At 40.8% G+C, this 20,310-nt stretch overlaps 1 protein-coding gene across 5 annotated transcripts in view; it reads right to left on the bottom strand.

Moving 5' to 3' along the window:
- Nucleotides 1–20,310, bottom strand: part of LOC122826402 (copine-8) — an 82,979-nt gene that overhangs the window by 5,333 nt on the left and 57,336 nt on the right. For 4 of the 5 annotated variants that reach the window (XM_044108208.1, XM_044108207.1, XM_044108206.1 and 1 more), the window contains 12 exons: nt 18,939–19,042; nt 17,674–17,778; nt 14,421–14,462; nt 13,677–13,752; nt 10,927–10,980; nt 10,651–10,712; nt 5,550–5,596; nt 4,756–4,937; nt 3,905–4,032; nt 2,626–2,728; nt 1,214–1,271; nt 987–1,060 (listed from right to left, as the gene is read on the bottom strand). In XM_044108208.1, coding sequence (XP_043964143.1) covers nt 987–1,060; nt 1,214–1,271; nt 2,626–2,728; nt 3,905–4,032; nt 4,756–4,937; nt 5,550–5,596; nt 10,651–10,712; nt 10,927–10,980; nt 13,677–13,752; nt 14,421–14,462; nt 17,674–17,778; nt 18,939–19,042 — 1,035 coding nt within the window. The other variant, XM_044108210.1, reaches the window with a different exon arrangement.

Below are 20,310 nucleotides of genomic sequence, written 5' to 3'. Positions count from 1 at the left end.
AAAAACAGAACAAATATTCCTTTATTTTATTGGATGTTTCCACCTGCAGTAACAAGATCCTATTGCCATGTCATTTGGGTTATTAACTTGCTCATAATGAGAATCTGCAGGCTGAGCTGGAGCAATACTCCAAGGGTGAAACTAAGTTGTTGTTTTTTGTCTCTTCTTCTTCTTCCCCGTACAAAGACACTGTATGTGTGCGTATCCGCTTATGAAAAAGCCGGCTAATGAGCCTCCGTGTGGCTGAATGGGAGGGTGCCAGGCAGCGCGGTATGATGATGGTGACATAAAGGTCACAGTCAAACAAACTGCTCAGTCTGACTGAACGACTTTTCTTTGCATCTTTGCATGAACCTGACCGGTATTACTAGTGACGTTTTCCAGGGCAGCAGCACCAAAAAGGGGGATAGAGGTTGCAAATAGGGTTAAAGAAATGAGTGCTTAAAATATAAATGTTCAAATCTAAAGAAGCCAAAATGCTTTCTTGGCTTTTCAAACATGACTTTAGGACAGGGAGCAGCGCTGAAGGTCTCTATTCATCTACTTTAATGAGAACGGGCCAACAGGTGGCTCGTCTGTGTCAAGGTTTTCCGGTGAGAGTCTGGTGCACCCATGGGCGCCAGATTATGTTATAAAGTAAGGGAGGGAAGCAGGAAAAAATGCATAACTTACACACACTCCAGAAAATATCAAGGAGTCATAATCACCAAATTATATACATAAAAACACATTGAAGTTTTAGTTTAGATTTGGACAATATCACGGTTTCTGAAGAGGCACTGCACTAAAAAATGAAGCAAAGAAGTGAGGATAAAATGGATGCTGGAGCCAATATTTAGTGACATTTCTACAAACATGACCTCAATTTAATGACGATCTTAATCCAGAATGACCTCAACCACAGAACAAAACTGCTGCTGCAACCTTAGACACAGTTAGATTTGAAACTGTCAGGAAATTTGAGGAGGAGAAAAGGGGCAAATTACCTGAACAATGTCTCTCTCTGCAAATCTTCCCCTGGATGAGATTCTGACTTCATCGCCATCCAACTCGACCATGGCTGAGAAGAAGACAAAGCGTTAAAACACAACCTACATTATAGAGGCATGCAAGCCAATTATTCTGGAGGCTGAATTCTGATTCACGTGAAAAATGGAAAATTATCCAAAGGTGTTTTTTTTTGTTTGTTTTTGTCGTGTTAGGTATGGCTTACCATCAAATTCTGCTGGACCGACTCCCACAATAATAATTGACATTGGGAGACATGAAGCCTACAACACAGAGAACAAAAGCAGAGCCATAGAAAATTAAAAGAGTCTCCCAAACATTCCCAAGCATTTGTTAACGCAGGATATTTATCCCTCAAGTGTTTTGCAATTGCACAAAGAAACCAAGTGTTAAAAGACCGGCTAATGTTGAAAGAAAAAGCTAAAAGTACTGGTTTAACTGGTTTAAAGACGGGCCCATAATAAAATAACCACAAGGTCGCATTATAACACCTCTGACTAACAGTTTGATCATCAGCTACAATAACAAGAGTCTTGTAACAATAAAATTATCTGAGCAATTAGCGTCGTTACCCACAAGTAATAAAATTAAAAAAGAGAGAAGAGTAAAGGCTCTCTTATTACATAATGTCTTTAGTGGCAAAGCGGAGAAAGGAAGATCATTTCTCTTGACAGCTTCTTTCCTTCTTCCTCGGTTCGACTTTTGCTTCTGGATGATAAAAATAACCGATAAGCGCCATAATGTGTGATTTTTCTGACGTCTCTTTGTCAGTAAAGTTAGAAGCTGACAATTATCCACAAAACAAGCTGATTAGAAAATAGCGACTTGTTTTTTAGCTGTCGTTCAGAGAGCGGTGTATGTAATCAGGAGCGACGGGAAAATAACCCAGCAAACAAGACGGCGGTGGTGGATGTTGGTTTAATTAAAGTCTTGATCTGATGAAATATGCTCCAAACGAAGCTGAGGGATAAAAAAACCCCCAAAAAACATGAAAAAATTAACAGCCGACTTCTAATGAATTCAACTGATGCTTTTAAATATATGAGTGAGAGTTATTGCTGATTGTTGATCAGATACTAAACTAATTTGATATATTGAACGTATATGATTTCTTCTTCTTGACGTATCTGGTTCTGATTTGTCATCACTAGCGTGTCGAGATTGCTTTGGGTTTGACAATGTTATTGTGCAAAGTCCAATTATTTCTTCATGTGTCATGTTTTCCTACTGAATAAAGAAACTTAAATTACATTTAAAAAGAAAAAAAAGAGATGAGATGATGCTACTGCAGTAAAAACATTTATTTAAAGGCCTTTGTACAAAATTTTTCAAGGATTTATAATAATCTTCATGGACATTGTACTCAATCTACACGTAATTACTAAAAAAAACCAAAAACGTTTGTCACATTGATGAACTCCATTTTTAAAATAAAGCATTTTGTTGAAAAAATGCTTAATATGCAGTATATTTAGTATATTTTACTGTATCATTCATTAAGTTTACAAAGAAGAATCATTATTGAGGGTAATTATGCTGGAAATCTGAGCTTTAGTCTCGAAATGAGTGTCAAACTTTACCGGTCGAGAAGCGTCGGCTACCGACCAGCTCACTCACATTGACAATCGACTCCTTCGTTTGGGCCATGTCCGAGATAACGCCGTCGGTGATGATGAGGAGCACAAAGTACTGAGAACCGTCCTTCACAGAAGCAGCATATCTGGGAATAGAAGCGCAGAAACATCCAGCTTTCAGCTTTGCACAACGACTGACAGCTCTTAAGATTAAGAGCACTTGGGTTGTGCAGCAAGAGGCTCACCAGCGAGCTCAAAAATCACCTGAGGGCTGAGGAGTGGCCTAGTCAAAGTTTGGATTTAAATTTGACTTTAATGGTGTAGTGCAATTTAAGCAAGGCGTTTCTTTGTCTAACACGCTAAGGTTGTGAAATTAAAAGACGCCCACAAAGTGGTTAATTTATGGGTAAATACTTTTTAACATAAGGCCATGTTAGTTTGGATGGTCTACTTCTAATCACAAATACACTTATTTGTTACTTAAAAACTGACTTTTGTATTTGCTCGGATTATCTTCGACTGGAATTAACATTTGTTTGACCATTTAATTGCGACAAAAAAGCAAAAACAGAAGAAATCTCTTCTGAACCTGGTTGGCACGTTCACCCCTGTGAAAACGGACAGTTGTTTGGAAACAACCTTGTAATGGTTCCCAGATTGATGTGCACTTGCAGCTTCCTCACCAAAGTCACGGCTAATGCCTTTTCACCATGGTATTGTTCGATACAAAGTGGTTCTTGCATTCAAACTTTGTGTTTCCCCACATTTGTGTACTTATTAATTCTAATAAAGTGCTTTATTTGAGTGTCCGTAATAGTGGGTGATCACAGAGCAGGAGCAAGCCTGATGTTATGCATCTATATTCAGGTCTTTCCTCATAAACCCTGCTTTCGTCTCGTCATGCCGGTAAGATTTCAGTAAATGATCCCTCAGCCTGATGAGACATCACTCGGGCACACCTCTTTAATTTCATCCTTGTATGAAAAGTTTCTTAATGTGTTTTTCAGAGAACTTTGTCTGATGCGCCAGCTCTTCTACCCTGCAGCATGATTTATGCTCTCATCGCGGCGCAGACAGAAACAAACATGTAATCAACTCCTTAAATAAAAACACTTCTTGTTAGCTACCTGGCAACACTCGCCTCACAGAGCTCATTACAGGGGAAAAAAAGCCAGGAGAGTGTGTTTGGTGTCAGTGCGTTCGTTCGCACATCCTCCAATGAAATCCATTACATAAGCAGTGGTGGAAAACATGCGAGCGGAGGAGCAAATAAAAGGTGGTTTAATTGCACTCCAACTCCAAAAAGTGAGAGTGTGTGGCACCTGGCGACGTGGTTGATGACGGGGGAGAAGTTGGTGGGTCCGTAGAGCTGAACGGACTTCAGACTCTGGTAGTAGGCCTCCATTACGCCGTCAATGCCTGCGCAGTACGGGTTCTGAGGGTTACCGTTCTGAAAACGTGAGGAAAGGTTAGTGCAATAATCTTGGGCAAGCAAGTGAAGGAGACGGAGCAACAAAATGTAACTGAAACCTTAAAGGGACAGTGTCATGTTAAATCCATTTTTTAAGCTTTCCATAATGTTATGATGTTATTCCATCACCTAAAGCCGCACTCAGCTCCTCCAGACTAGCGGCAGCAATCAGCAAACATCTGGTGGAACTGCACGTCTGCTGAGCTCAATATAAACGCTCCTAAAAACGTTTGTAAACGTTTAAATGGAGAAACTTTGTTGTGATGACTTCCTGAAGGCGGACTGTCGGAAAGAGCAGGAGCTTCTTAAAGAGACACAGGCCCAATTTCAAGGTGTTTAATTGCTTAGTCAAATTTCTTTTAAGTCATGTTTTGATACATACGTCGCTGAAGGCAACAATTACTTTATTGTGCTACACAAAGGCACAGTGTGGCTGAAAACTACGTAGTACTGCCCCTTTAAGAAACAAGCAAAGAGACTTTAATTCACTCTGTTAAGAAAATGGTTAAATTAAGCTTCAAATTATTAATCCCAGCCTGCTTTCAGCTTCCCAATAACTTTCTTCTAAAATATCAACGATTGAGATTATACAGTGGCGAAATATGAAAACGTTCAAAAGGTTTTGCTAATGAGCATAAAGAAAGTCCGATAGCAGAATTTAGAACTGTGCAACTCTATATCGTGTCCCGGTTTTCCACTCACCAGGGCAAACTCATGGGACACCCGTCCGTCCGGCGGCAGCTTGGCCCCAAAGCCCAGTGCGGGGAACATCTTGTCGCTGTCGTAGTCCTGAATGATCTCGCCGACCGCCTTCAGGGCCATGGCGTAGGCGTTCAGCTGGTATGGGTTCATGTAGTGGAGAGAGGTGGGCTGGGCTGGGTTTCCTGTGAAACGCAACAGAAATTCAGAGATTGCGAGCTGATATTTCGTGACCCATCGGTTTTATGAAAATATCTCACCGTTTCGAGGGGAAAAAAAAGTTGGGAATCTCGTCAGGGAGTAAGTTAAAAATTAGGTTAATAAAATCAGAGTAAACGTATCAAAAGACGCGGTTACTTCACAGATGCAGCGATAACGTGACGTTTATTTTGACCTCCCAAGTTTTGACTTATGTCAGTGGCTCGCATGCTCATAAAAACGTTTTCTGGCAGACCCACAGGATCATGTGCGCCAACAGTTCAGACTCATTGGTCCGTCCACTGCTTTAAAGCATCTGCTACATTTAACAGAACTTTGCTTAATCGCTGCCCCGTTTTGAATGGCCTGAGCTCAACCCTAAATGCATAACTCGGTCCGTAATCAACACCATCTTAGCCTGTTAGCCCGCTGAGCTTTAGTTGCCAGGTGTGATGGAGAGGGGCCATTAAGGAATACTTGATAACTCCATTTGCATATGTTTGAATAAATTTCCCCTGTGTGCTCAGGGTTTTTTTTTTTCTCTGTCTTCAGGCAGCTCTCCAAGTGTGAATGCGTGCACGGTTCGAGTGTGTCCTCACCGTTGGAAGCTGTGAAATCAATGGCCACCGTGAAGTTGATCTGGGTCCTTTGAAAACAAAAGGAGACATCATTTATTAGTCGGGACTTGGCAGGTATTGACGGTTGCGAGAGACTGAAGCTTCATTCGAAATCAAAAACACTCCACAACATGTTGACCTCTAGAAGCATCATGTGGTTAAGCAATCTGTCATGGCAAATCCTCAACGCTGCCACTTGTACACTAATCTTCGAAGTCAAACGCCAATTGGGTCATCATCCTTGTTACCTTCACAGGTCAATGGAAAGCAGAGGAATCTCTTTGAGCCTCATGTTCAAACTAATGGCTACAAGGAGTAGACCTAATCATCCCAACAGGGTGTAACTGTCATGGTCTCATTGTTTTTTCTTCCAAGTCAGTCTTGTGTTTTGTTTGGGCCGCTGAGCAAAGATACATCAACCTTCAACATCTGGTCTGGCAGCACCTGACGTGGCTTTTAATATATGTATATCAAATAAATATAAAACCAAAGGAATCAGTAACAGTGGAAACACCTTTTTTACAGCCATGCAAACACTATTTAGCCACTTTACTCAATCACCGGAAAATAACGAGACTTTTTCTCGGGGACAGCTGTAGGCACTCAGGGTCAGTAAGTGGATTCTGGTCCAGGTCGTCATGTTGGCAGACACAAGCTCCATCCGAGCAGTCTAAATTATTCATGCTGCTGTTCCTCTCCTGCCGTTCACAGATGCACAAAGTTAGACAGAACAACTCAAACTGTGAGGGGAAAAACAGGACGAGGTGAACTCAACAGCAATGAGGAACGAATGTGTTACAAAGGAAGTTTAACGGAGTGGAATAATCATTCATATTTCTGCATGATCTGCATTACACACATTTAAAGCCAACCTATGAGTCAGTCTGAGATTCAAAGACATCCGGATCTGATTTTTGTAAAGCTCTGACCTTACTAAACAGATATTAGCAGATTTCTAATTTCCTTAAAGTGCTATGATTAACCACATTTATTTGTGCGTGTGCGTTGCTAGGCAACCCAGTCAAATCATGTGTGAAAGAAAAGTCATTGTTAAAGTGGGTTTTACTATTTCCACTCGAATTAAAGACAGATTTGTAGCTGACATTTCCCCCCCCTGTCTTTAGATTTAGATTTTGTCTCCAGAAGTAGCCAGTGTCTAGGTAATACACCTCTACGATTGGATTTAAAGAAGTTGTATTGGAAAGGCAAAATAAATGAACAAATTACTGCTTTGTGTTTTTAATTGGAAAAAAACAAACAAAAACAAAAAAGTCACCTTAAATCTGGTCCATCATTTAGTCTGCAGTTTTTTGTTTTTGTTGTTCAGGAAAACGATTTTGCACATCATGCAAATAGTGCTTACTGATTCCTTATGCGTCACTATCAGTGACATTGGAATACCAAAACATACTTTTAATCTTCACACTAAAAATGCTGTAACTAAGTCACTTAGAACTTCTAAGTGAAGTGCAGCCCTTCAAATGCTTATCTGGCACGTACACGCAGCTGATGCAACGCACCGTCACTCTATACCACTGATTCACTGATGCTGATGGAAAGCGACACTTTGCCAGGAAGAAGCAGGGACGACGTGAACCATACAGGACAAGAAGTAGATCCTGGATGCTGTAAAATAACACTTGGTCATCTACAGACCTGCAGCAGAATTCAGCACAGCGGCTCAGATTAAAAACTATCCTGCTTCCCAAAATGTTACTGCGTTTTCTGGAAGCTCCTCGCCTGGAGCCGATGTAAATAAAACATGAGCCCATACGTGGTTCCTATAAACTTAGCAGTGGATGGAATATGCAAAATAGTGCAAACTCTAAGGAAGGACAGGGCGGTTTGGCTTAAAAATAATTATTTTTCCTCGCTTTCTTTTATAAATGACAGGAAATATTTTTAAAAAGTGGCTTTTATTTTAATCAACCCTTCTCTTTGAAATGGACTAATTTTGAAGCTGACGAGTTCAAATTTACAGCAACACCTCATCAGTAACCAATACAAAAATATCACTTGTTTCCTGAAAGCTTTAACACAAGAATATTCCTGCCTGGAAAAAAAAAACAAAACAAAAAAAACCCCAAAACTTTAAATCGTGTTCAGAAAAAATGTTTTCTTCTTCCTCTGGTCCAGGGTGAAGCGTTTATGCATGAGTGCAGTGAGCGACCTGAAAACAGCATCTGATGTCGAGGGACGTGACCTCTCCTGATGAGAGGCAAGCAGATGTTTCTTGTTGGACAGCGTCCAGATGGCGGCAGAAGAAGCCAAACGCCCGATCACTCTGACTCCTCTACATCAACCTCCTTCACCGTTACACCATGCATGGTTCCTGTGAACCAGGCTGGACTTCTGAGGGCTCAACAGCTCAGAAAAACCTCTAGTTTCTTGATTAATCTCTCGTACAGTAGACGTATGCAACACTGTAATCTTCTTACGCTTTTTCAACAGTTAGGCTAACAAGTTTTGGAACTTATTATACTTTTGTAGCGTAATTTAAAGACGTTTACAGGACAGAAATTAACTGAGATTAAAGAAAAGGCCTGAATATTTACAAGATTTCATTTTCTCTTCCATTGTTTAAAAGTTACCTCCATTTTTAACTTCCTTGTATCCTTCCTAGTGTCATTTCCACCTTTCTACTTTGGGTCTTTCCTTCCTCATGCTTGTTCTTGCTCTTCTATATTTCCTTTGTTGTATCCTTCCTATTGCCCTTTCTTCTTTTATTAATGTCATTTGTTCCTTTCTTTTTGTATCTTTTACCCTTTTTCAATTGATTCCTTCCTTGTCTAGTTTTCCTTCATTGAATTTTCCCTCTTCCCTCTTGTTTTGTGTCTGCCCTTCTTTTCTTACTTGTCTACTTCCTACCTCACATAATTTCCTTTCCTTCCTTATTTGTGTCCAATCTCATTTCTTTCCTTCCTTCCTTCCTTCCATGTTGTGCTGATTACATATTTAAAGTTTGTGCACTGCAGAATTAAGTTTTAACAAATCCATACTTAACTTTAGTGTTTTATATTGTAAGATGAACATAACGAATTGTTTCAAGTTTCTATTCAAGCCTGGTGTCTTTTCAAGGAGCTGCCTTGTTTGCCGTTTTTTCCTCTGAGTTTTTTTCTTGTCCTCTTCTCCCGCTAATGATAGCTTCTCAGGAAGACGACAGTGCCAGCAGAGCTCCCTCCTGCCTCTATTCAGGTTTCTATGCTCAATTCACAAACCAAACAATATCTGTCACATTGAGTGACAGGGCGGTCTTCAAAGACGGTGTTAAAAATGAAAGATATCGGCAACAATTCATCACTTCATCATCACTCCGGCACAAAACGGGGCTTCATTGTTACAATTCACGGGTAGTGCCATCAAAGGGAAGGAAAAGCATGAGCGCGCCGTCAATCTGGACTAACGGAGAGCGCTTTCAAATCACTCATTTATGCTAATCCAATCAGCAGGTCTAGTTCCTAATTAGGTTCAATTGAACAATTAGCTGATTAGGTTGAAACTGCAAAAAGAGCCGTCAGTCAGACGATAAAGGACCAGTGAGGACAGAAGCAGGTAGGGAAAAGAGACTGAATACCTGGACGACAGTCCATCTGGACAGGTAGACACGAGGAAAATGCTCAAACGGAAGAATGTCTGGGTGTGTGCTCACACTCTAATGTGCGAGAGTGCATCTTTGTGTCCATGCACACAAACAAACACACCGTCAGCCCATTACGCAACTGGAGTAAGTGCGACAGGCCCATTACGCTCCATTTAGGCTGCAAACAGAGAAACTGCACTTGGCTCCTAATTTACCCGCACAAGGGTGTCGGAGCATCCAGCTTACACTCACAATGCAGTGCCAAAAAAGACAAAAACAAAACAACAAAAAAAACACAAATCCACACTCAGGGAGGAACTGATGATGGAGGACGTCTCCTTTAGCAGACAGTGAGTGTGTGAACATATGCAGGACACGCGGTGGGAGCGCAGGCTTGCATTTTATAACTGAAAACGCGTCCTCAGTTGAACTGGAAAGCTGTGGCATCCAAGTTCCCAGTATCTCCTTGCAAGTTTTCTTTTCTTTTCTTTTTTTTTTTTTACCCTGCCACTTGCAGGTTTTATCAACTCAAATTCAAGGCATTTGTAGAACCATTAATAGTGAAATTTAAGACCTGTATCGCGACTGATGTACTATAAATGTAAAAAATGTGCACTTTGCTAGCTAGCTGGCGAGCAGATGGTTACCTGTAGCTGCCCCCTGAGTCACAGAGCGCAACAAAGATGGCTGAATGCGACCCAGAATTTTGTCTGACAGAAAAGTTCCAAGAGGAAACTTAAACACATGAACATGTGATGAATGTGTTAAAGGCCAAGAAATTTTAATAGCTGAATTTTAGCTACATGCATTTAAGACTTTAGGAAAGCGCAGACTTTCTGTTCTTCAAAAAATAAAAAAGAATAATTTAAATTGAGGATCATCGAGAAAATCTGAAAAAAGAAGCAGTGCGTTGTTTTTATTCCTTTGGGTTTGTGCCGCAAAACAATTCAAACCCACAAAGCTGTTTCAAAAAACTTTTATGAAAAGACAAAAAACAAGCTACAAGCTAGCCAACCTTTAGGTAGCCTGTAAACACAAATGCATCAGTGGCATTTTGTGTTAACGCTGTAGACACGCACTCCCTCCTTTGACAGTCTCCCCCTCTGTGACTCTAATGAAGGCAGAGTGTGTAGGCGAGCATCTATGCCATGCCTAGCTACACACAGTCAACCCTCCTGCAAACCATACGTCCACAAGCACATGTACAGAGAGGCGAGGATGAACGCATGGAAGCCGTTACACACCAGGAAGCAGACACACAAACACTGATCTGTGTGACTTGGGGTCGGCCCATCTGCCAGTCCTTTCCCCGTCGCCCTCTCACATGAAAATGTACATTTTTCCACCCGACTCTGTCACATAGAGGGATCGTTATCTTTGGCACAGTGCAGACACGCCGTCATGAAGGGCTGATTATCGAGACGGGGACGGCGCTCGGCACGCCAGCCCTCATTAAAAATGCGGCCCCAGCGTTTGAGGCGCGGGTTCAAGGCGGGCGCTTACCCTCCTTTGATGTAGTCCAGAAAGGTGACTTCGACGTCCACGAGGAAGGACAGCAGCGTCACCTGGAAGCGATAGGGTAACAGTCAACGATCCCCGACGGGACGTATGTAGGTGTTTCTCTCTAATTTAATAAATAAAAAAGTCCAGTTCTATTTACAGGATGAAAGAGGCAGCGGGAAGTGAAGCATAAAACCACATTTCAGGTCTTTTAAACTCGGCTCATTGAACTGAGGGAGGAAAAAAGCAAAAGAAGCTGAAGCAGAGTTTCTGGCTTACCGTTCCAGAGTTTTTGTAGTTCTTCTTCTTTCCCTTTTTCTTGGGATTTACCACCTGTAAAAGGGAACATAATGCGCTAATTTCAAACTTCACTCATGCAGCAAAGCAGGAATTCCTTCACATTTTCATCCAAAATCATTTTAATTTATTTGTAAAATGAAAAAAAGGAATATTTCTACTGTGAGCAGGCTTTAAATATGCAACCTGCAGAGAAAACAGAGACTGTGAGGGAGGAGGAGAGGAAGGACAGACAGACGGGAGGGTGAATGACAAGTAAGGAAAGACAGGAAAAGGAAAGAGAGGATGGACATAAATAAAAGAGTAAAAAAAAAAAACAAGGAAGGGAGACAGGGACCAAGGAAGGACAGGTAGAGAAGTAAGGACACAAGAAAGCAAAGAGGGAAAAAATGAAGGAAAGAAAGAAAGAAGCGAGGCAGGGCAAGGAAAAGAAACAACAAAGGTAGTAAGGAAGGACAGAGGGGACGAATAAGAACACTAGAAAGCAAGGAAGAAAAAATGGAGGGATATAAGAGAGGAAGTACAAAAAATAACAAGGAATATAGAAAAAGTTAGACATTTAATGTAGAAAGGAGACAAAAAAGGAAAGAATGAAGAAAGGAATGCAGGGCACAAGAAGGCATAAATAAAAGGAAAAGAAAAAGAAGGGAAGGACGGAGTAAGTAAAAGTAAAAAGCCAAAAGTAGCATTCATATATCTACATAAAACACTTTGCACATGTATAGAGCATAAAGTGGACAGTCAAACACAAGGATGTTTAAAAATAAAAAGACAAATTGCATCCTAAAAGAGAGTCTTACCCAATTACAAATGATTTTAAAGCAGAAAAGTCTGTCGCTGCTTTTTAAAACATTCAACTGAATCAAGGCATCAGAATCCATAATTTAGGATTTAAAACATCCGTGACCCCTGGCCTTAGTTTGAACCACAATCCAGATTACCAGATGATGGGTCATGAGTTTTTGTGATTTCGGTTTTATTGGCCTTTGTAGTGGGATTTTTTTTGGGTGGTTTATTTTTGTCATTTAGGTCTCTCTGTATTAGTTTGTTCCTTCGGGTTGAGTTTGTCAGCAAATAAAGGCAGAACAGCAGATGTTCTTTAGGAGGCGAGACATGACCAAGGAAGAAGGAAGGAGATGAAAAGGACAAAACGGAGGGGGCAGGACACAAAGGAGAAAAATCCCATCTTTAATCAGCAGCATTGTGTGCAACATATGCAGAATTAGTGTGAATTTATAAGATAATCAGACCTTAGATATACAGATAAACCTCAAGCTCTTAGTCCATCTTCAGCTGTTGCCCTCAATTGGTGCCATCTCTCATAAACCTGCCAGGAGTTTGTAAAACATCCAAGAGCTTCGGTAATGAAAGGGCCCAGACAGAAGCGAGGCCGAGACTCCTCTTGAATCCCAAACACTGGGAGTGGAGTGTTGCTTCCTGGTCCCATTAAACTGTGCCAAGGTTAAACAGAGGAAGAGGGCCTCGAGGAAAAAACAGCCGACAAAACGTGTGGAATTTTTTTTGTGTGTGTTTATCCTTGGTTATCTTTGAGCGAGCACCCATGAGGCGAGCGTGCCTTTGGAGATGGAAAGTAAAAGTGAAACAGACCCACTGTAGGCTTATTTCCAAAAGAAAAGTGAGGTTATACTGAGGTCAAGCAGGTGGAGAACATTGTTTATTACTGTGAGATAAGATATAAAAGACAATAAAAGAGTTTAAAGAGAACAGCCGCTGTACAAGCAAGACGTCCACTGTGCTTTTCTCTGTGTGTCAATCAACATATGGAAACTAGACAGCCACTATAGTAGCATCAGGCCATACATAATTAAAGGGCCAGTAGTACATGTAATTGACCTTTTTGAGATATTTTTGAGTTATTCCCTCATCATAAACATATCTGAAGAGTGGCTTTGATTCTTTCGTGCATATTTGAGAAATCCTGTAATCGCCCATGGCAACCATTCAGCTGTGCAAAACACCTGGTTGGACATAGCTCCGCCTTCGAGGCGCAGCTCCTCCTCAGGGCTGCAGTTTCCATGCTTCTGAGCTTCCGCCTCAGAGTTCCTGTCCCGCGCAAATCCCCCAACTCGATTCCTTCAGACTAGCCAGCAGCAATTAGCAAACCCCTGGTGGAACTGCGTATCAGCCGAGTTCATTATACGAGCCACTTCTCAGTGAAACGCGAGTGAAAGCGTTGTTGAAGGGTTAATAGAAGAGCGATGTTGTGATGACGTCCTGAAGGCGGAGTTTCAGAAAGAGCAGGAAAGAGACAGAGGCCGAATTTCAAGGTGTTAAAATGCAAAGTCAAATTTCTTTTAAGTCATATATTTAGTAGTCGCAGTAATTTTATAACAACTGAAGGTTTCTTGATTGTGCTATAAAATGGCACTATAAGCCTGGAAAACACATAGTAGTGTCTCTTTGACAAAATACAGCATTTATTTCATCATTCAAGACGCAGCTTCTTCTCTCTGTTTTCATTATAGTAATCTGAATCATTGTTTAGAGCTTTTAAACTCTTCGTTTTGCTTCTTTAATCTGAGGTGATAATTTACACAGCTTTACATATTATCCTGTAACGAATGCTTTGGATCCAGTTGAATGCCATTAAAATTGCAGAAGACTTGATAAAATTTCACAAAACTGACAACGAAAGAAATGACCATGAAAAACAAAAACAACTTTGCAGAAATGTGGATGCTAGCTCATCATAGACACACATTCAGACTTACCTCATAGACATTGAACTGGCTCTGTCCAATAGAGAGCTCTCTGTAGCTGGTGCTGAACTCTCCAATGTAGTCATGGCTACAAGGACAAATGAAGAAGAACGAGAGACTGTTAGGACTCTGGAAAGGCTTCACCTCATCATATCTGGTGTTCCTCAGGGCTCTATTCTCGGCCCACTTTCATTTAATATCTACACGATTGTATATTTCAGAGTATTGCATCATTACCTTTACAGATGTCTGAATGATGGCAGTTTTCCTCCAGCATACAGACAAAAACAATGAAAGTCTTGATATGGTCTCTAAAGCTCCTACTTGTAATATGGGGTAGCATATTGCCTCACCCTAACTGGTGCAATATCTAAATGGCAAAACATGGCAGCATCGTTTGTTTTTTCTTCCTCTCCCCAATATATTTTATTGAATTTTCTCTTTTAGGACGCAGCAAACTTACAAACATCAAACTTAATGTTGTAAACATGTACTTAAAGTATTTTTTAAAAATGTTGTGGGAGTATTAAATACTTCTTACATAACTGATCAAATGTAAGCAACATGCCATCGGCATATAGATCCTTAATTTTCTGAATGCCTTTGGTTTTTTAAATCCTCCATTTTTTTTTTCCTGGGGTGAATGGCAGCGTCGTTTTAATTCAACGCCACGATTATGCAAAAAAAATAAAATAAAAATAATCCCATCTTGTCAGCAGAGAATATGAGAACTTCACACATTTCCAGAGTAATTACCTGCCGTCTCGGTCCCAGTCGTAAACCTCCACCTTGATTGTTCTGGAGGGAGAGAAGCAAATTTAAAACATAAAAACTTTACCTTATTGAGTTTATTTATGTCAATGAAAGAAAAAAGGGGACAACAAAAGCAGCAAACAAAAATAATTATTTGATTTTTAGAGAGGCAGAGCCTTCCTGAAGCTTATATTTACTTCAAAATGTTATCTACCTGCCCTTTACTTGTTTTTGATAATGTTCTCTTGTCACCTCGAAATGCATCCATTTCTCTGTGTAATTATATCTTATGAGGAAATTAGAAAACAAAAATAAAGAACGACCTGAAAGGGCTTGATATGTGATGCTATTGCTTCATCTACCAATATCTTTAACAGAAGAAAGGCTCGTAGGGAAAGGCATGGAGGAGAGTAGGGCCAGAAGAATAAAAGAACAAGCAGCAAATTAAACCAGAGAGAGGCCTCTGCACTCAGCCAGAGAGAGTGACGAGCCTCTCTGCTAATTTAGTTTGTCATTTTGACAGAAGAAAGCAGAGACAGATCTCCTGTGTTACACTGCACAAGTCTGTAACTAGACAGGGGACTTTCCAGACTGTGTCCTGAACTCGCACGGAGCCAGTTCTCTAAAGCATCTGAGTGATATCTAATTAGAATCCGAACCCCGGCTGAACTTTTCCGTCTTGCAGAGCGAGACCGGGTAATGCAAGTCCTCGTTAGCTGCTGAGGAGAGCCGGATGCGCTTTACAGGGGAAGAAAAAGACTGGAGTAGGGAGCGGCGACGGTGCAGGCCGACACCGGTGAACGGCGTTCCTGGTTGCCGCTTTTTATCTCCTTTGTTCCTTAAGACGACAACGACGGAAGGAAAACATCTCGTCGTCCGGAGCTTTGATGATGCAACAGGAAGCTGTGATTGAGTGCGTGTGTGGAAAGAAAAGAAAGACAGTCCTCCTTTGTTTTTCAGCTTCAGCTCGCCCTTATCTCCCGTCTCAGGCTGCAGACTCATGTGTGGCAGCGTTTGTGCGCCGTACATGCTGCTTGCCGAGTCTCCCGCTGATAAGGCATGGAGCAACTCTGCTCCAGCAATAGGCTTATTGGACCAAACTTAGGATCAATGCTGCTGTCTGTTAGCACAGCAGAGATAAACCCTGTGGTGGGCTTCTTTGTGCCTTTTTCACTACTAAGCTGCTGTAGACACAAGAGGATCTATCCATTTGTTTGTTTTCTTACTTGATAGAGTTGAACTTCCCCTGAGATGTTATGTCACCAAGGAAGAAATGCAATTAAACGCAACTCAACCATTTTCTCGTTTTTACTCTCCTTTCTTTAAACTCATCACAGCTGAGGAACGTTTGCTTAGTAATCAGAGACACTCTTCAAAACGGGAAGGACAAGAGAACATGCTTGTAAAAAAGCAGCTGCAAGGCAGCATGTACAATTGGAGTGGTGGTTAAAAAAAACCCTCAATATATCACTGGGCTTATGCTACAGCAATGTAAGATGAATTTATTTCCGAGGATAAAGTTGCATTTACCGCCACTCTTCCTCGACAGTGAGAGTTTTGATAGAAACCCCTCAGGTATAGACGCTGTGCTCTGTACCTACGAGTTCAGACTCCAAATCCTGTCACTCAGTATATCTTTAACAATAAGTGCCGCTGACAGCTCCTCCATCCTCTGCACGTCCACAGTCAGTGTCACAGAAAGCTGAGGAAACCCGTTTCCCAGCAGACGTACGTGTCTGCAATCCTCAGCAGGATCACTTCCTGATTTATGTTTGTACTATTTTTAACCTCCAAAAGAAGACACCAGCGCAACTTCCTTCTTCTTAAAACGTAAACAAAAAAGGCAAACGTCAGATTTTAGTGATTGTCGGATTTATTTTATTTTTTTCTCCCCACCAGGGGGTCTTTTTGTGGGCTCTAGTGTCCCTTATATGACAGTAGGCTGAGAGGAAAGGGAGAGAGCGAGGGAGGAAGACATGCAGCAAATGCCGCCGCGTCCAGGAATTGAACCCGCGACGGCCGACGCGAGGACTCAAGGCCTCCAAATATGGGTTGTGCTATCCCCTACGCCACCACAGCACGCCCTGGGATTTATTTTTTGTCTTCGGTAAAAGACCCTGAGCAATTTTTCCCACTAGCATTAGACTCTGTCCCAGAATACCCTGCAGTCTCCGGTCCATTCACATCCAAGTGTACATTCGAACCGAACCAGAGTTCACTTCAACAGAACTGAGAGACCTACGTTTTGCTGTTTTGGTCCCCATCAGAGCTCAATTGCGCCTTCACATCTCCTCCAAACAAACCAGACCTTCAAGGCCAAGGAACTGGAGCTTTATTAAGGTGGACTAAATGGACTTTTTCCCACCTCGTGGGAAAAGGAGGTTAGAATCAGACAGAAGAAAGTTTATTTCCCCATTTTCACTTGTGGCAATTTTAGTTCTCCTTCATGAGGTGCAGCACTGCTTCCATGAAATTGCTGCAAAGTCTTCCCTAAATGTCATCACCTCGGCAGGATGTTTACAAGAGCTGACAAGGAAGCTCTTGCCTAGAGTCAAATGAGTTTCATCATCATCATCATCAGTTTGACCCTCCCAAAAAAAAAAAGAGTCCCGCATTAAGAGAAAGCAGCTAATCACACCATTTAACACTGAATCTGCACAGCAAATAGTGGTGTAGACAAGGTCCAAATGACTTAAAAAACTAAATAAATACTGTCAGAAAATATTATTACCGCTCACCAGTAAGACTGAAGGATCAATCTGAATGCTAGTTGGTTTCACATAGAGTGACAGCAGTCATTATTTCTGCACCTGTGGTGGAACTGTTAGCAGTATTCACTCGTTCTGTTGGTGACCCTCTGCTGCTCCTCACACAGTGCAGGACATGCATTTTTTCATGTGGAGGGGAGCCCTGTTATTTACTTTCCAGAGAAACAGAAACAATGTGAGGCACAAGTCTCTGGCAGGTTATCAGCACTGTCACGTAATGACAGCTTCAGTCATTTCTACGTAATCCTAATAATAGCGTAAAAAGAGCCTTTTATACAACTGTTACATGAGGGTTGTTTTTATAAACGGAGCCAAAAACCAGTCTGAAGAGGCCATTAGCAGGAACCTGCTGTTCATTACTAAGGGTTCTTAAAGCTATTTATTCCTCTAAAGATTTTGTTTTGTGTGCAGTACTGGGGAAATATGTATTGCTGTTCAAGATGCTTGCAGAAGCAGTGGACTGGTAGCCACAAACCAGGGAGGCTTACCTGTCGTAATCTCCGTTGCAGAGAGCTCTCACGGGGATCTTAAAGGCTTGCCACACAGGGTTCAGCGTGTTCTTCACCACCTCGGTCTTGTGGCAGATGGTAAACCTGGAGAGAAAGGACGACAAGTGGGAGGTGGTAAACGTGACCCAGAAGTGAAATGAGGTTACCACAGAGCAAAAGTGTCAAAGAGTAGGGAGGGATTCTGATTGGAGAAATGCAGGATTTTCAATAAATCAATAAATCGTCTTTGTGATCAAAATTGGATGATTTTCACCTTAACCAACCATGACCATTTATCAGATGAGTTAGACAGTTTGACACACTTTCATAAAAGAAGCACAGCTATTCACAACACTCTTTAGTGTGGACGTTGCAACTGACGGAGGAAGAACCAAAGTCACTTTTTATTTTTAGGGACATCGGACGTTCATTCAGGCTGCTGGTAAGGAGTTCGACTCTGTTGGGTCGTTTCAATCCTTTTCATCGTTGCTGCTATTGCAGTTTTGATCGTTCTCATTTTTCCAACCAAAAAACAAAAAGGAACTACAGAATATCAATTCATACCCACCAAGGGGACATTTTGTTCAAAAGTAATTGGATGCTGCATTTGTCTTCCTGGGTTTGCTAATCAAATAGCATTTTGTCAACCTCTTTGTGGTATTATAGGACAGCTGAAAATTATTGAATTAAGTAAAATAACACACAGAAACAGAGCATTTATTAGGTCTGCCACGCTTTTTCTGGTCCCTAAGAATCTTTTTTGTTTCTATTTTGTTGTTTCTCTCAATTCTGAGTAAATAAAGGCAAACATTGTTAATATAGATAAACGATAGGGCTAAAAGGAAATGCAATTTCTGAAATTTGTTTTTAATGTGATGGCTCTAAAAATACATTACCTCTGCTTTTCCAGATTCAAATGTTCAAAGTACTAAAAACAAAGATTCAAGATGAAGTTATGCAATACATTTTTAAGAGGAAAAACAAAAAATCTTTAACCTTGCTATGTTTTTTTTTTCTCTCGAGCAAATAATTAATTCAAGTTCCAGACGTTTCCAGCAGCACCACAAAGTAACGGCGATATTTGTTGGTAGCTTTAATACAATAAAGCAAAACTAAAAGTAACAGCATCTCACAGCTCTAAATTACATTCAAGTTTCCATGACATTTTTTTTAAAGATTTTTTTTTTTTTACTGTGGCATTTTTGTGAAACCCAACGCGAAAAGAGGAAAGAAAGTGAAGGAGGGAACATGAAAACGGAACTCACGTGCCGTCTTCGTTGCTCCTGTAGAAAACCAGGAACGGATCCGACTTGCCAAAGAAATCCTTTTTGTCCAACTTGGTCCCACAGAACTGCATCATCACCGATTCCTTAAGAAACAAAAAGCATGTCGGGATCAACCAGTGGGACCGAAAATAAATAATTTACAGAATAAAGAATAGAGAGTAGAGATGGTAACTGCATGAACTTGAGTGACCTATAAACCCAGAGAAACCACCAGGAGCAGACATGTAGCTAAAACGCCAGCAGGATTTTCCAATAATACAGATACAACAGTCATGTAATTGGGTTCATATCTTGTTTACGATCACATCTGAAGTTTTTGGTAGAAGTTTAGGTAAAACTGGAAAACTTGGGATATTTAAGAATGTCAAAAAAATGCTAATTTAAGCCCAATTTTGATGCTTTAATTAGCTAAAAAACAAACGAAAAAACTATTTTTCATAAAGTAAAGGTTGACAATTATTGAAAATTAAATTGAATCAACCAATTCCTTTTTCTTAATATCTGTTTTCCAGACTAATTAAATAAATGTAGTGCATGTGAAGTGTGGCGTCTGTTTCAACCTAGTGAAGTCATTACACTTCCACATACATTTGAACATACATTTCCAGATCTAGCCCCAAATTTCCAGTCATATTTAGGTCTGAACTTTGACTAGGCCTTTCTGACATGGGGAAGTTTTGATCTGAATCATTCCAATGAAGCTCGAGGTTGTCTCCGTGGATATAAAAGGTTTTTTTTTGCAGTCTCCAACTGGTTTTCCACAATGTTGTTGCATCCGGTTAATTCACCCCTGATCCATGTTGTTCATGAAGTTTTAAAGGAATTCCACTTTTTTCCGTGTAAGTAGAACAGAAAGTTTACTTTTGCCACTTTTCGTGTGCTGAGGCTGCTGCTGTCTGGTTTTCTACAGCTTCACTGGTGCATAACAAAAGAAAAGGGCGTCATTTTATTTAACTGTGACAGTCTGAATCCTACAATGTATTTATTTTTTATTAATGACTTGGGAAAAGACTGTTCCTGCTCCGTTATTGAACCCCAGAAGTAATTAAGGGCGTGCCGAGTAAAGAAAGTGGGACAGCAACAATGACAAATGAAAAATAAATAGCACCAGGGAAATACAGGCGGAGGATCAACACATTTTAGATGTAATCCCTTAGAAGAAATCTTATTATTTATTGATTCGAACAGTGTTTTCCTCTTGTTGTTTTGCATTTGAATAAATAGAGTCAATTTATTGTCATTTCAGACAAACTTAACACCAAGCGTGAGGATGTTTGTTTTTGGTTGATTTGTTGGAACAAAGCCCCTCGGCGATGAACTGTGTAAAATTAGAAAAGGCTCTTTATTTAGG

This window comes from Gambusia affinis, linkage group LG23 (assembly GCF_019740435.1).
Source record: "Gambusia affinis linkage group LG23, SWU_Gaff_1.0, whole genome shotgun sequence".
NCBI classification, from domain to species: Eukaryota; Metazoa; Chordata; class Actinopteri; order Cyprinodontiformes; family Poeciliidae; genus Gambusia; species Gambusia affinis.
The sequence above is the reverse complement of the archived record's forward strand: the minus strand, read 5'-3'. Positions and strand labels throughout refer to the sequence as shown.